Raw genomic sequence first — 16,528 nt, forward strand, 5'->3', positions numbered from 1 at the left:
CTCCGCCCTCGGTACGTCCAGTTGCCCGCTGCTCCGCACCCTCGACCTGCGGTGGGCCGATGGGCTCAGGGACACCCAGATGAGGGAACTGCTTTGCACTCCGGATAAACCAGGTAAGGGCTGATGGGAGTTCATCCGGAGATCTGTCTCGCTCTCTGTCGCGCTCTCTGTCGCGCTCTCTGTCTCTCTCTCGGTCTCTCTCTCGGTCTCTCTCTCGGTCTCTCTCTCGGTCTCTCTCTCGGTCTCTCTCTCGGTCTCTCTCTCTGTCTCTCTCTCTGTCTCGCTCTCTGTCTCGCTCTCTGTCTCGCTCTCTGTCTCGCTCTCTGTCTCGCTCTCTGTCTCGCTCTCTGTCTCGCTCTCTGTCTCGCTCTCTGTCTCGCTCTCTGTCTCGCTCTCTGTCTCGCTCTCTGTCTCGCTCTCTGTCTCGCTCTCTGTCTCGCTCTCTGTCTCGCTCTCTGTCTCGCTCTCTGTCTCGCTCTCTGTCTCGCTCTCTGTCTCGCTCTCTGTCTCGCTCTCTGTCTCGCTCTCTGTCTCGCTCTCTGTCTCGCTCTCTGTCTCGCTCTCTGTCTCGCTCTCTGTCTCGCTCTCTGTCTCGCTCTCTGTCTCGCTCTCTGTCTCGCTCTCTGTCTCGCTCTCTGTCTCGCTCTCTGTCGCGCTCTCTGTCTCGCTCTCTGTCTCGCTCTCTGTCTCGCTCTCTGTCTCGCTCTCTGTCTCGCTCTCTGTCTCGCTCTCTGTCTCGCTCTCTGTCGCGCTCTCTGTCTCGCTCTCTGTCTCGCTCTCTGTCTCGCTCTCTGTCTCGCTCTCTGTCTCGCTCTCTGTCTCGCTCTCTGTCTCGCTCTCTGTCTCGCTCTCTGTCTCGCTCTCTGTCTCGCTCTCTGTCTCGCTCTCTGTCTCGCTCTCTGTCTCGCTCTCTGTCTCGCTCTCTGTCTCGCTCTCTGTCTCGCTCTCTGTCTCGCTCTCTGTCTCGCTCTCTGTCTCGCTCTCTGTCTCGCTCTCTGTCTCGCTCTCTGTCTCGCTCTCTGTCTCGCTCTCTGTCTCGCTCTCTGTCGCGCTCTCTGTCGCGCTCTCTGTCGCGCTCTCTGTCGCGCTCTCTGTCGCGCTCTCTGTCTCGCTCTCTGTCTCGCTCTCTGTCTCGCTCTCTGTCGCGCTCTCTGTCGCGCTCTCTGTCGCGCTCTCTGTCGCGCTCTCTGTCGCGCTCTCTGTCTCGCTCGCTCTCTCTCTCTCTCGGTCTCGCTCTCTCTCTCGGTCTCTCTCTCGGTCTCTCTCTCGGTCTCTCTCTCTCGCTCTCGGTCTCTCTCTCGCTCTCGGTCTCTCTCTCGCTCTCGGTCTCTCTCTCGCTCTCGGTCTCGGTCTCTCTCTCTCTCTCGCTCTCGGTCTCTCTCGGTCTCGGTCTCTCGGTCTCTCTCTCTCTCTCGGTCTCTCTCGCTCTCGGTCTCTCGGTCTCTCTCTCTCTCTCGGTCTCTCTCGCTCTCGGTCTCTCGGTCTCTCTCTCTCTCTCTCGGTCTCGCTCTCTCGGTCTCTCTCTCTCTCTCGGTCTCTCTCTCTCTCGCCCCCCCCTGCCTGCCCCCTCTCTCTCGCCCCCCTGCCCGCCCCCCTCTCTCGCCCACCCTGCCCGCCCCCTCTCTCTCGCCCCCCTGCCCGCCCCCCCTCGCCCCCTCTCTCTCGCCCCCCCTCGCCCCCTCTCTCGCCCCCCTGCCCGCACCCTCTCTCTCGCCCCCCTGCCCGCCCCCCCTCGCCCCCTCTCTCTCGCCCCCCCTCGCCCCCTCTCTCTCGCCCCCCTGCCCGCACCCTCTCTCTCTCGCCCCCCCTGCCCGCCCCCTCTCTCTCGCCCCCCCTGCCCGCCCCCTCTCTCTCGCCCCCCCCTGCCCGCCCCCTCTCTCTCTCCCCCCCCTGCCCGCCCCTCTCTCTCGCCCCCCCGTGCCCGCCCCCTCTCTCTCGCCCCCCTGCCCGCCCCCCCCTCGCCCGCCCCCCCACTCTCTCGCCCCCCCTGCCCGCCCCCTCTCTCGCCCCCCCTCTCTCGCCCCCCCTCTCTCGCCCCCCCCTCTCTCGCCCCCCCCTCTCGCCCCCCCTCTCTCGCCCCCCCTCTCTCGCCCCCCCTCTCTCGCCCCCCCTCTCTCGCCCCCCCTCTCTCGCCCCCCCTCTCTCGCCCCCCCTCTCTCGCCCCCCCTCTCTCGCCCCCCCTCTCTCGCCCCCCCTCTCTCGCCCCCCCTCTCTCGCCCCCCCTCTCTCGCCCCCCCTCTCTCGCCCCCCCTCTCTCGCCCCCCCTCTCTCGCCCCCCCTCTCTCGCCCCCCCTCTCTCGCCCCCCCTCTCTCGCCCCCCCTCTCTCGCCCCCCCTCTCTCGCCCCCCCTCTCTCGCCCCCCCTCTCTCGCCCCCCCTCTCTCGCCCCCCCTCTCTCGCCCCCCCTCTCTCGCCCCCCCTCTCTCGCCCCCCCTCTCTCGCCCCCCCCTCTCTCGCCCCCCCTCTCTCGCCCCCCCTCTCTCGCCCCCCCTCTCTCGCCCCCCCTCTCTCGCCCCCCCTCTCTCGCCCCCCCTCTCTCGCCCCCCCCTCTCTCGCCCCCCCCTCTCTCGCCCCCCCCTCTCTCGCCCCCCCCTCTCTCGCCCCCCCCTCTCTCGCCCCCCCCTCTCTCGCCCCCCCCTCTCTCGCCCCCCCTCTCTCGCCCCCCCTCTCCCTGCCCGCCCCCTCTCTCTCGCCCCCCCCCCTGCCCGCCCCCCCCTCTCTCGCCCGCCATGTGCAGGGCCCTCGGTATGGACGCCGCAGTTCATTCCCCCGATAACCCCCCTCTCTCTCTCTCTCTCTCTCGCTCTCTCCAGGCCAGCTGGACAATCGCAGCAAGTTACGGAACGTGACGGACTTCCGGTTGGCAGGTCTGGACATCAGCGACGTGACCCTGCGTCTCATCATCCGCCACATGCCTCTGCTGTCTCGCCTCGACCTCAGTCACTGCAGCCACCTGAGCGACCACTCGCTCAACCTCCTCACCGCCGTGGGCTCGTCCACACGCAACTCCCTCAGCGAGCTCCAGCTCGAAGGTGAGGCTCCCGGGCGGCCCCTCGCTCCCGGGCGACCCGCGGCCCCTCGCTCAATAAAATTACAAAGGGTTTTTGACAGATGCGGCAAATGGATTTCAACACGGGCAAATTCACTTTGGCCCCAAAAAGGATCGAACAGGGTACTTCCTAAATGGCGCAAAACTAAATACAGTGGTGGTCCAAAGAGACTTGGGGGAGCGTGTACATCGATCATGAAATTATTAAGAACAGGGACAGAAAATAATCATAAAGGCTAATGGAACGCTGGCCTTTATATGTGGAGGATCAGAAGACGAGGGAGGTACAAGTTATGCTGCAGCTGTACAAAGCCCTGGTTAGACCTGTAGCACTGTGAGCAGTTCTGGGCACAGCACCTTCGGGAGGGTATATTGATCCTGCAGGGAGCGCTGCCTGGGTTTAGCAGCGTGATCCCTGCACTCCAAGGGTTAGGTTACGAGGAGAGATGACACAAAACTGGGCTGGTATTCTCTGGAATTTAGAAGCTTAAGGGGTGATCCCGTCAAAGTTTTCAGGATATTTAGGGGAACAGATAGGGTGGATCGAGACAAACTATATCCACTGGTTGGGCAGTCGAGGACGAGGGGGCTTAGTCTAAATATTACAGCCCGACCTTTCAGGGGTGGAGTTAGGCAACACTTCCACACACACACACCGGGTGGGAGGGGTTTGGAACTCTCTTCCGCAAACAGCAATTGATGCTGGGGGTCAGTTGTTCATTTTAAATCGGGGATTAATAGATTGTTAACCAAAGGGGCTCAATGGGCCTCCTCCTGTTCCTGTGTAACAGGCTCGAGGGGCTGAATGGGCCTCCTCCTGTTCCTGTGTAACAGGCTCGAGGGGCTGAATGGGCCTCCTCCTGTTCCTGTGTAACAGGCTCAAGGGGCTGAATGGGCCTCCTCCTGTTCCTGTGTAACAGGCTCGAGGGGCTGAATGGGCCTCCTCCTGTTCCTGTGTAACAGGCTCGAGGGGCTGAATGGGCCTCCTCCTGTTCCTGTGTAACAGGCTCAAGGGGCTGAATGGGCCTCCTCCTGTTCCTGTGTAACAGGCTCGAGGGGCTGAATGGGCCTCCTCCTGTTCCTGTGTAACAGGCTCGAGGGGCTGAATGGGCCTCCTCCTGTTCCTGTGTAACAGGCTCAAGGGGCTGAATGGGCCTCCTCCTGTTCCTGTGTAACAGGCTCGAGGGGCTGAATGGGCCTCCTCCTGTTGCTGTGTAACAGGCTCGAGGGGCCGAATGGGCCTCCTCCTGTTCCTGTGTAACAGGCTCGAGGGGCCGAATGGGCCTCCTCCTGTTCCTGTGTAACAAGCTCGAGGGGCCGAATGGGCCTCCTCCTGTTCCTGTGTAACAGGCTCGAGGGGCTGAATGGGCGGCCTCCTGTTCCTGTGTAACAGGCTCGAGGGGCTGAATGGGCGGCCTCCTGTTCCTGTGTAACAGGCTCGAGGGGCTGAATGGGCCTCCTCCTGTTCCTGTGTAACAGGCTCGAGGGGCTGAATATGCCATCTCCTGTTCCTGTGTAACAGGCTCGAGGGGCTGAATGGGCCTCCTCCTGTTCCTGTGTAACAGGCTCGAGGGGGCTGAATGGGCCTCCTCCTGTTCCTGTGTAACAGGCTCGAGGTGCTGAATGGGCCTCCTCCTGTCCCTGTGTAACAGGCTCGAGGGGCTGAATGGGCCTCCTCCTGTTCCTGTGTAACAGGCTCGAGGGGCTGAATGGGCCTCCTCCTGTTCCTGTGTAACAGGCTCGAGGGGCTGAATGGGCCTCCTCCTGTTCCTGTGTTAAACGCTCGAGGGGCTGAATGGGCCACCTCCTGTTCCTGTGTAACAGACTCGAGGGGCTGAATGGGCCTCCTCCTGTTCCTGTGTAACAGGCTCGAGGGGCTGAATGGGCCTCCTCCTGTTCCTGTGTAACAGGCTCGAGGGGCTGAATGGGCCTCCTCCTGTTCCTGTGTAACAGGCTCGAGGGGCTGAATGGGCCTCCTCCTGTTCCTGTGAAACAGGCTCGAGGGGCTGAAGGGCCTCCTCCTGTTCCTATGTAACAGGCTCGAGGGGCTGAATGGGCCTCCTCCTGTTCCTGTGAAACAGGCTCGAGGGGCTGAATGAGCCTCCTCTTGTTCCTGTGAAACAGGCTCAAGGGGCTGAATGGGCCTCCTCCTGTTCCTGTGAAACAGGCTCGAGGGGCTGAATGGGCCTCCTCCTGTTCCTGTGTAACAGGCTCGAGGGGCTGAATGGGCCTCCTCCTGTTCCTGTGAAACAGGCTCGAGGGGCTGAATGAGCCTCCTCCTGTTCCTGTGAAACAGGCTCAAGGGGCTGAATGGGCCTCCTCCTGTTCCTGTGTAACAGGCTCGAGGGGCTGAATGGGCCTCCTCCTGTTCCTGTGTAACAGGCTCGAGGGGCTGAATGGGCCTCCTCCTGTTCCTGTGTAACAGGCTCGAGGGGCTGAATGGGCCTCCTCCTGTCCCTGTGTAACAGGCTCGAGAGGCTGAATGGGCCTCCTCCTGTTCCTGTGTAACATGCTCGAGGGGCTGAATGGGCCTACGTACCCTCCTTTTTTCCTTCTCCACCTTTCCTGAATACCTTGTGGCCAGGAATATTCGGAGGTCATTTCTCCCTTTGTTAAAGCAGGGTCTCCATTAGTGCCACTGTATCGTGGTCCCATGTGGGGGCTTTTGTGCCTGCAGCTTACCAGAGCGTGTGGCTTGTTAGAAGGAGGGTGAATATAAGAATTAGGAGCAGGAGTCGGCCATTTGGCCCCTCGAGCCTGCTCCACCATTCAATAAGATCACGGCTGATCTTTGACCTCAGCTCCACTTCCCTGCACTGTTCCCATATCCCTCGATTCCCTTAATATCTCTGTCTTGAATATACTCTGAGCCTCCACAGCTCTCTGAGGCAGCGAATTCCACAGATTTGCAACCCTCTGAGAGAAGAAATTCCTCCTCATCTCAGTTTTAAATGGGCGGCCCCTTATTCTAAGATCATGCCCCCTAGTTCTAGTCTCCCCCATCAGTGGAAACATCTTCTCTGCATCCACCTTGTCAAGCCCCCTCATAATCTTATACGTTTCCATAAGATCACCTCTCATTCTTCGAAACTCCAATGAGTTCAGGGCCAACCTGCCCAACCTTTCTTTATTGCTTGCCGTACCTGCATGTTAGCTTTCATTGAACATAAGAACACAAGAAATAGGAGCAGGAATAGGCCTAGGGAGCTGGCCATCCTAGACTGGGTGATGTGTAATGAGAGAGGATTAATTAGCAATCTTGTTGTGCGAGGCCCCTTGGGGAAGAGTGACCATAATATGGTAGAATTCTTTATTAAGATTGGGAGTGACACAGTTAATTCAGAGACTAGGGTCCTGAAGTTAAGGAAAGGTAACTTCGACGGTATGAGACGTGAATTGGCTAGAATAGACTGGCAAATGATATTCAAAGGGTTGACGGTGGATTGGCAATGGCAAACATTTAAAGATCACATGGATGAACTACAACAATTGTACATCCCTGTCTGGAGTAAAAATAAAACTGGAAAGGTGGCTCAACCGTGGCTAACAAGGGAAATTAGGGAAAGTGTTAAATCCAAGGAAGAGGCATATAAATTGGCCAGAAAAAGCAACAAACCTGAGGACTGGGAGAAATTTAGAATTCAGCAGAGGAGGACAAAGGGTTTAATTAGGAGGGGGAAAATAGAGTATGAGAGGAAACTTGCAGAAAAGATAAAAACTGACTGCAAAAGCTTCTTATAGATATGTGAAGAGAAAAAGATCAGTGAAGACAAACGTAGGTCCCTTGCAGTCAGATTCAGGTGAATTTATAATGGGGAACAAAGAAATGGCAGACCAATTGAACAAATACTTTGGTTCTGTCTTTACAAAGGAAGACACGAATAACCTTCCGGAAATACTAGGGGACCGAGGGTCTAGTGAGAAGGAGGAACTGAAGGAAATCCTTAGTCAGGAAACTGTGTTAGGGAAATTGATGGGATTGAAGGCCGATAAATCCCCAGGGCCTGATAGTCTGCATCCCAGAGTACTTAAGGAAATGGCCCTAGAAATAGTGGATGCATTGGTGATCATTTTCCAACAGTCTATCGACTCTGGATCAGTTCCTATGGACTGGAGGGTAGCTAATGTAACACCACTGTTTAAAAAAGGAGGGAGAGAGAAAACGGAATTATAGACCAGTTAGCCTGACATCAGTAGTGGGGAAAATGTTGGAATCAATTATTAAAGATGAAATAGCAGCGCATTTGGAAAGCAGTAACAGGATCAGTCCAAGTCCGCATGGATTTATGAAAGGGAAATCATGCTTGACAAATCTTCTAGAATTTTTTGAGGATGTAACTAGTAGAGTGGACAAGGGAGAACCAGTGGATGTGGTGTATTTGGACTTTCAAAAGGCTTTTGACAAGGTCCCACACAAGAGATTGGTGTGCAAAATCAAAGCGCATGGTATTGGGGGTAATGTACTGACGTGGATAGAGAACTGGTTGGCAGACAGGAAGCAGAGAGTCGGGATAAACGGGTCCTTTTCAGAATGGCAGGCAGTGACTAGTGGAGTGCCGCAGGGCTCGGTGCTGGGACCCCAGCTATTTACAATATACATTAATGATTTAGATGAAGGAATTGAGTGTAATATCTCCAAGTTTGCAGATGACGCTAAGTTGGGTGGCAGTGTGAGCTGTGAGGGGGATGCTAAGAGGCTGCAGGGTGAGTTAGACAGGTTAGGTGAGTGGGCAAATGCATGGCAGATGCAGTATAATGTGGATAAATGTGAGGTTATCCACTTTGGTGGTAAAAACAGGAAGGCAGAATATTATCTGAATGGTGACAGATTAGGAAAAGGGGAGGTGCAACGAGACCTGGGTGTCATGGTTCATCAGTCATTGAAAGTTGGCATGCAGGTACAGCAGGTGGTGAAGAAGGCAAATGGTATGTTGGCCTTCATAGCGAGAGGATTTGAGTATAGGAGCAGGGAGGTCTTACTGCAGTTGTACAGGGCCTTGGTGAGGCCTCACCTGGAATATTGTGTACAGTTTTGGTCTCCTAATCTGAGGAAGGACATTCTTACTATTGAGGGAGTGCAGCGAAGGTTCACCAGACTGATTCCAGGGATGGCAGGACTGACATATGAGGAGAGACTGGATCGACTGGGCCAGTATTCACTGGAGTTTAGAAGGATGAGAGGGGATCTCATAGAAACATATAAAATTCTGACAGGACTGGACAGGTTAGAGGCAGGAAGAATGTTCCCGATATTGGGGAAGTCCAGAACCAGGGGTCACAGTCTAAGGATAAGGGGTAAGCCATTTAGGACCGAGATGAGGAGAAACTTCTTCACTCAGAGAGTGGTGAACCTGTGGAATTCTCTACCACAGAAAGTTGTTGAGGTCAGTTCATTGGATATATTCAAAAGGGAGTTAGATGTGGCCCTAACGGCTAAAGGGATCAAGGGGTATGGAGAGAAAGCAGGAAAGGGGTACTGAGGGGAATGATCAGCCATGATCATATTGAATGATGGTGCAGGCTCGAAGGGCCGAATGGCCTACTCCTGCACCTATTTTCTATGTTTCGATGTTTCATTCATTTTGCGACCCTTATGGAATGAAGGGTCACGATGTCTGGCCCAAAGGCTGCGTGTGTATGTGGTTGTGTCTGTGCGCGTGCGTCTCTCAAACCCGTGTCTCTCTCTCGCAGGTTGTAACAAGCTGACGGACCAGTGCCTGAATTACCTGAAGCGAATTGGTAACCTCTCCTGCATCAACCTGCACAACTGCAAACAGATCTCCACCGGAGCTTGCGAACTGCTGCTCTCTGAACTCTCGGTCAACGGCCTCTTCTGTCTCTCCGAGGAGAGACAAATCCACAAAATCAGCTGAGGAGACCACTTTCGCCCTCTCTCCCTCCGCGGAGAACTCGCTTCCCTCCCTCCTTCCCTCCGCGTCGTCTTATCCGCTCTGCCCCCCCCCCCCCCCTTCTCCGTCTGCGGTAGGTTAAAGTTGGCCGGTGCGGGGGAGGGAGAGAGAGAGAGAGACACGGGAACTTATTCGGTAAGCGTCAAAATGGCCTCTTCCGCGGGCCGTCGCGAAATGGGCGTTTTAATTTCCGCAATCTTTTCGGCAGTTTTTTTTTTCCTTTTCCCGGTTCCTCTTTCTCTCCGGAGTCGGTGTTCGACGCAACGTGGACGCTTTTTGATTCGAGTCCCTTGACGGGATTGGTCCCGGGGAGGGAGGGGGGAGGGGGGGGGCGGTGGGGTCCCTCCTGTCTCCCACTCCCGCTTGTCTGCGAGGTCGGGTCCGAGTCTCGGAGGCGCACCCCAATCGTCCTCCCTCTGCAATTGTGGGTCGGGGAGGAGGAGTTCTGGGGGGGAGGAGGGGGAAGAGAGAGAGAGATTTCAGTGTGAGGTGCCTGGGGAGGAGAGGAGCTAGGGCTGAGGGGCGCACAAAACGAGGAGGAGGGGCGGGGGGTGGTGGTGTGAGAGAGAAGGGGCTAGTGTGTCGGGAATGGGAACATTCTGACTGGCTCATTACAATCCCCGCTTCTGACCCAGAGATACACTTTCGGAGCTGAAAACCCGAACCGATTTTGGCGGGGGGGGGGGGGGGAAAAAGAGGGGGAGATAGATATATTTTTCCATAGAATTTAGGACGCTGCAGCCGAGAGTTTTAGACGGACCCTTCCTCCCCCTCTCCACCCTTCCCAGTTCCGCAGCCGTGACCCTCGAGAGTTGGCACTTTTGAGACTGCAAACGCAGATACGCATACGCACAGGCACGCATACGCATGGGCCAGGGAAAACCCAGGCTTCATCCAAGGCCTGTTGTGTCAAGTGCGGACACTTCTCTCTTTCCACCCCCCCTCCCCTCCCCTCGCTTTATATATTTTTTGTTTTCTAAAGATGCTTTTATTTGACTGCTTGACCCACGGGGCGGGGTCACTCCGGGACATTCTGCTAGGAGGGGGCTGGGATTCTGTAAATAGTTTGGCTCATCCTGTGCTCCCCTATATTTTTTTTTCCCTTTTCCTTTAAGTGTGCAAAAAAAAAAGTTTAAGCAGAGAGATAAATTAATAAAAGCCTAGAATTTCTCCCCCTTTGTGATCCTGGGAGTCGAGAGGGTTCAATGCCTCTCCTCCTCCTCCTTCCCCACCTCTGCCCCAGGCTCCCCTTTCAATTTGCCCTCCTTTTTTTTTTAAAAGAATCCAATTTAGAGTAAATCTTTAAGAATAAAAATTTATGCGGGAAGAATCTGTGTATAAAAGCAAAGAGTAAAGCAAAATGACAGCCTGCGGGAATTATTTTGTTCAGGATTTTTCTCGGGTTTTTTGAATAAAAAATGCTGAAAAGTTAACCGGTCTCCGTGTCTGTGTGGGTCTCAGGTTATTGTTTCATTCACGGGATGTGGGGCATCGCTGGAGGTGATGCGTAGCCACCGCGTTGGCCCGCTGCAGTCCGTGTGGTGAAGGTGCTCCCCCAGTGCTGGTAGGGAGGGAGTTCCAGGATTATGGCCCAGCGACGATGAAGGAAAGGCCGCTATATTTCCCAGTCGGGATGGTGTGCCATTTGGAGTTGGTGGTGGCAGTGGTCCCATGCACTTACTACCCTTGACCTTCAAGGCCTTACCCCCTCCCTATAACCTCCTCCAGCCCCTACACCCCTCCCTATCTCTGTAACCTCCTCCAGCCCCTACACCCCTCCCTATCTCTGTAACCTCCTCCAGTCCCTACACCCCTCCCTATCTCTGTAACCTCCTCCAGCCCCAACACCCCTCCCTATCTCTGTAACCTCCTCCAGTCCCTACACCCCTCCCTATCTCTGTAACATCCTCCAGTCCCTACACCCCTCTATCTCTGTAACCTCCTCCAGCCCCTACACCCCTCCCTATCTCTGTAACCACCTCCAGTCCCTACACCCCTCCCTATCTCTAACATCCTCCAGCCCCTACACCCCTCCCTATCTCTGTAACCTCCGCCAGTCCCTACACCCCTCCCCATCTCTGCAGCCTCTACACCCCTCTGTAACCTCCTCCGGCCCCTACACCCCTCCCTATCTCTGTAACCTCCTCCAGTCCCTACACCCCTCCCTATCTCTGTAACCTCCTCCAGCCTCTACACCCTCTGTAACCTCCTCCGGCCCCTACACCCCTCCCTATCTCTGTAACCTCCTCCAGCCCCTACACCCCTCCCTATCTCTGTAACCCCCTCCAGCCCCTACACCCCTCCCTATCTCTGTAACCTCCTCCAGCCCCCTACACCCCTCCCCATCTCTGTAACCTCCTCCAGCCCCTACACCCCTCCCTATCTCTGTAACCTCCTCCACCCCTCCCGATCTGTGTAACCTCCTCCAGCCCCCTACACCCCTCCCTATCTCTGTAACCTCCTCCAGCCCCTACACCTCTCCCTATCTCTGTAACATCCTCCAGCCCCTACACCCCTCTCTATCTCTGTAACCTCCTCCAGCCCCCTACACCCCTCCCCATCTCTGTAACCTCCTCCAGCCCCTACACCCCTCCCTATCTCTGTAACCTCCTCCAGCCCCTACACCCCTCCCCATCTTTGTAACCTTCTCCAGCCCCTACACCCCTCCCTATCTCTGTAACCTCCTCCACCCCTCCCGATCTGTGTAACCTCCTCCAGCCCCCTACACCCCTCCCTATCTCTGTAACCTCCTCCAGCCCCTACACCCCTCCCTATCTCTGTAACCTCCTCCACCCCTCCCGATCTGTGTAACCTCCTCCAGCCCCCTACACCCCTCCCTATCTCTGTAACCTCCTCCAGCCCCTACACCTCTCCCTATCTCTGTAACATCCTCCAGCCCCTACACCCCTCTCTATCTCTGTAACCTCCTCCAGCCCCCTACACCCCTCCCCATCTCTGTAACCTCCTCCAGCCCCTACACCCCTCCCTATCTCTGTAACCTCCTCCAGCCCCTACACCCCTCCCCATCTTTGTAACCTTCTCCAGCCCCTACACCCCTCCCTATCTCTGTAACCTCCTCCACCCCTCCCGATCTGTGTAACCTCCTCCAGCCCCCTACACCCCTCCCTATCTCTGTAACCTCCTCCAGCCCCTACACCCCTCCCTATCTCTGTAACCTCCTCCAGCCCTACACCCCTCCCTATCTCTGTAACCCCCTCCAGCCCCTACACCCCTCCCTATCTCTGTAACATCCTCCAGCCCCTACACCCCTATCTCTGTAACCTCCTCCAGCCCCCTACACCCCTCCCCATCTCTGTAACCTCCTCCAGCCTCTACACCCCTCCCTATCTCTGTAACCTCCTCCACCCCTCCCGATCTGTGTAACCTCCTCCAGCCCCTACACCCCTCTGTAACCTCCTCCAGCCTCTACACCCCTCCCCATCTCTGTAACCTCCTCCAGCCTCTACACCCCTCCCTATCTCTGTAACCTCCTCCAGCCCCTACACCCCTCCCCATCTTTGTAACCTCCTCCAGCCTCTACACCCCTCCCTATCTCTGTAACCTCCTCCAGCCCCTACACCCCTCCCCATCTTTGTAACCTCCTCCAGCCTCTACACCCCTCCCTATCTCTGTAACCACCTCCAGCCCCTACACCCCTCCCCATCTCTGTAACCTCCTCCAGCCTCTACACCCCTCCCTATCTCTATAACCTCCTCCACCCCTCCCAATCTGTGTAACCTTCTCCAGCCCCTACACCCCTCCATATCTCTGTAACCTCTCCCAGCCCCTACACCCCTCCCCATCTCTATAACCCCCTCCAGCCTCTATCTCTATAACCCCCTCCAGCCTCTACACCCCTCCCTATCTCTATAACCTCCTCCAGCCCCTACACCCCTCCCCATCTTTGTAACCTTCTCCAGCCCCTACACCCCTCCCCATCTTTGTAACCTTCTCCAGCCTCTACACCCCTCCCTATCTCTATAACCCCCTCCAGCCTCTACACCCCTCCCTATCTCTGTAACCCCCTACACCCCTCCCTATCTCTGTAACCCCCTCCAGCCCCTACACCCCTCCCTATCTCTGTAACCTTCTCCAGCCCCTACTTATCTCACATGTGGCATTGTGTCCGTTCCTGTTTTGTGCCTTGCGATATTTTTACGATGAAGAAGGGAGCGCGAGAGAGAGAGAGAGAGAGAGTCAGTGCGTGCGTGCGTGGGTTAAATCACGGCCCTTTGTACTGTTTTTCACACGAATAATAAAATCCGTCAGTTTTAATATTGTTTAAAAATACAATATACTGTGACCAGCTTTATTTTAATTCTTTTACCATGATGAAATAAAACTATTAAAAAAAATCGACTTCTCTCCTCTCGGCCGTATTGAGGGGAGGGGGGGGGGAGGAGAAGGGAGAGAAGATCCAGATGTTGCTCCGTCCTCTGCCTCGTCCCTCGGCCAGAAGAGAGAGTGTGAAATTCAAGAGGTGATTGGAGTTAATCTCGGTTGAGGCGGCCTGTCCATCGGGTCCAGTGCGGCTGGCTATTACACACGGTCATTGAGAAATAGCACTTAGAGAGCGAGAGATTGTGCATTTTACGAGGGAGGGGGGGGGGGGAGAAAGAGAGTAAGAGAGATGAGTATGAAAATAAAGGGGGGGGTGTGGAGAGAGGGAGGATGGTAATTTCCAAGGGAAGGAGAGGAAGAGAGAAGGGACGGAAGGAGAGGTAGAGAGCGCGAGGGGGAGCCTCGGTAAGTTGCACGCGGTTTTGACTCGGTGTTTCATTTCTTGGGTTTGGCAGAGTTCCGGGGGGGGGTGACTGGTCGGCCACTGGGGTTGTAGCCCCCGAACTGGCTGTACTTGGGCTTGTTCTTGTCTGCAGGCTTCAGAATCTGCAGGAAACAACACCACACACGGCATTAGTGGCCGCAATCGCCAAGGGGAAAACGCAGAACACAGGAGCAGGAGCAGGCCATTCGAGCCCGCTCCGCCATTCAATAAGGTCACGGCTAATCTTCGAGCTCAACTCCACTTTCCTGCACTGTCCCCATAATCCCTCAGTATCCAAAAATCTATCGACCTCTGTCTTGAACATAGAAACAGAGAAAATAGGTGCAGGAGTAGGCCATTCGGTCCTTCGAGCCTGCACCACCATTCAATACGATCATTCACCTCAGTACCCCTTTCCTGCTTTCTCTCCAGACCCCTTGATCCCTTTAGCCGTAAGGGCCATATCTAACTCTCTCTTGAATATATCCAATGAACTGGCCTCAACAACTCTCTGCGGTAGAGAATTCCACAGGTTCACCACTCTCTGAGTGAAGAAGTTTCTCCTCATCTCGGTCCTAAATGGCTTACCCCTTATCCTTAGACTGTATGACCCCTGGTTCTGGACTTCCCCAACATTGGGAACATTCTTCCTGCATCTAAGCTGTCCAATCCCGTCAGAATTTTATATGTTTCCATGAGATCCCCTCTCATTCTTCTAAATTACAGTGAATATAAGCCAAGTCGATCCAGTCTTTCTTCATATGTCAGTCCTGCCATCCCGGGAATCAGTCTGGTGAACCTTCGCTGCATTCCCTCAATAGCAAGAATGTCCTTCCTCAGATTAGGAGACCAAAACTGAACACAATATTCCAGGTGAGGCCTCACCAAGGCCCTGCACAACTACAGTAAGACCTCCTTGCTCCTATACTCAAATCCCCTCGCTATGAAGACCAACATACCATTTGCCTTCTTCACCACCTGCTGTACCTGCATGGCCAACTTTCAATGACTGATGTACCATGACACCCAGGTCTCGCTGCACCTCCCCTTTTCCTAATCTGTCACCATTCAGATAATATTCTGCCTTCCTGTTTTTGCCACCAAAGTGGATAACCTCACATTTATCCACATTATACTGCATCTGCCAGGCATTTGCCCACTCACCTAACCTATCCAAGTCACCCTGCAGCCTCTTAGCATCCTCCTCACAGCTCACACTGCCACCCAGCTTAGTGTCATCTGCAAACTTGGAGATATTACACTCAATTCCTTCATCCAAATCATTGATGTATATTGTAAATAGCTGGGGTCCCAGCACTGAGCCCTGCGGCACTCCACTAGTCACTGCCTGCCATTCTGAAAAGGAGAGAAGGGTGGGGTTGGGGAGAGAGAGCGAGAGAGAGACGCACCTGAAATGAGCACATCAGCGTTTCATCAACACTCATCATGGCGCCCGCGTTATCGAACTCGCCGCAGTAGTTTGGGGCGGAGAAGAGCGTGACCAGCTGACGCTTGGCAAAGAATTCATACCCATCCTCCACCACCTGTCGAGACACACCATTACTGTCAGTCCGACCCATCGCTCCCCCAGTACTGCCCCTCCGACCCATCGCTCCCCCAGTACTGCCCCTCCGAGCCATCGCTCCCCCAGTACTGCCCCTCCGACCCATCGCTCCCCCAGTACTGCCCCTCCGAGCCATCGCTCCCCCAGTACTGCCCCTCCGACCCATCACTCCCTCAGTACTGCCCCTCCGACCCATCGCTCCCCCAGTACTGCCCCTCCGAGCCATCGCTCCCTCAGTACTGCCCCTCCGACCCATCGCTCCCTCAGTACTGCCCCTCCGACCCATCACTCCCTCAGTACCGCCCCTCCGACCCATCGCTCCCTCAGTACCGCCCCTCCGACCCATCGCTCCCTCAGTACCGCCCCTCCGACCCATCGCTCCCTCAGTACTGCCCCTCCGACCCATCACTCCCTCAGTACTGCCCCTCCGACCCATCGCTCCCCCAGTACTGCCCCTCCGACCCATCGCTCCCTCAGTACTGCCCCTCCGACCCATCGCTCCCCCAGTACTGCCCCTCCGACCCATCGCTCCCCCAGTACTGCCCCTCCGACCCATCGCTCCCTCAGTACTGCCCCTCCGACAGTGCGGCACTCCCTCAGTACTGCCCCTCCGACCCATCGCTCCCTCAGTACTGCCCCTCCGACCCATCGCTCCCTCAGTACTGCCCCTCCGACAGTGCGGCACTCCCTCAGTACTGCCCCTCCGACCCATCGCTCCCTCAGTACTGCCCCTCCGACCCATCGCTCCCTCAGTACTGCCCCTCCGACCCATCGCTCCCTCAGTACTGCCCCTCCGACCCATCGCTCCCTCAGTACTGCCCCTCCGACCCATCGCTCCCTCAGTACTGCCCCTCCGACAGTGCGGCACTCCCTCAGTACTGCCCCTCCGACCCATCGCTCCCTTAGTACTGCCCCTCCGACCCATCGCTCCCTCAGTACTGCCCCTCCGACCCATCGCTCCCTCAGTACTGCCCCTACGACAGTGTGGAGCTCCAGACTCCCGGGGTGGGTACCTGGTGGGCTCGGCAGATAAGATCCAGGTCGTGTTTGTGCAGGAACTTGGCGACGACCTCGGCCCCGAAGGTGAAGGACACGCCGCGATCGTTCTCCCCCCAGCCCTGGACATCCTTGTCGGGGTCTGACCACAGGAGGTCACACAGCAAGCCCTGGTCCGGGACATCCGTGGGGCGCATTATCCGACGGATCTGTTCCATCGACTGCAGGTCCGGGGAGAGTCCTGAG

General features: G+C 56.3%; 2 protein-coding genes across 2 annotated transcripts; one reads left to right on the top strand and one right to left on the bottom strand.

The window, feature by feature from the left end:
• The first annotated feature begins 6 nt into the window (after positions 1–6).
• Positions 7–9,436, top strand: LOC139250105 (lysine-specific demethylase 2A-like). The gene is made up of 3 exons (XM_070872679.1): positions 7–113; positions 2,813–3,031; positions 8,740–9,436. Exons 1-3 carry the CDS (start codon positions 80–82, stop codon positions 8,919–8,921), a joined length of 435 nt encoding a protein of 144 aa, XP_070728780.1. The 5' UTR covers positions 7–79; the 3' UTR covers positions 8,922–9,436.
• Positions 9,437–13,343: 3,907 nt separating this feature from the next.
• On the bottom strand, positions 13,344–16,520 carry LOC139250104 (serine/threonine-protein phosphatase PP1-alpha catalytic subunit-like). The gene is made up of 3 exons (XM_070872678.1): positions 16,300–16,520; positions 15,132–15,266; positions 13,344–13,844 (listed from the first exon to the last, which is right to left on the bottom strand). The coding sequence occupies exons 1-3, from the start codon at positions 16,498–16,500 to the stop codon at positions 13,734–13,736; spliced, it is 447 nt and encodes a 148-aa protein (XP_070728779.1). The 5' UTR covers positions 16,501–16,520; the 3' UTR covers positions 13,344–13,733.
• Between the last annotated feature and the right edge of the window lie 8 nt (positions 16,521–16,528).

The sequence above is a fragment of the Pristiophorus japonicus genome, unplaced genomic scaffold (assembly GCF_044704955.1).
Source record: "Pristiophorus japonicus isolate sPriJap1 unplaced genomic scaffold, sPriJap1.hap1 HAP1_SCAFFOLD_3488, whole genome shotgun sequence".
In the NCBI taxonomy this organism is placed as follows: domain Eukaryota; kingdom Metazoa; phylum Chordata; class Chondrichthyes; family Pristiophoridae; genus Pristiophorus; species Pristiophorus japonicus.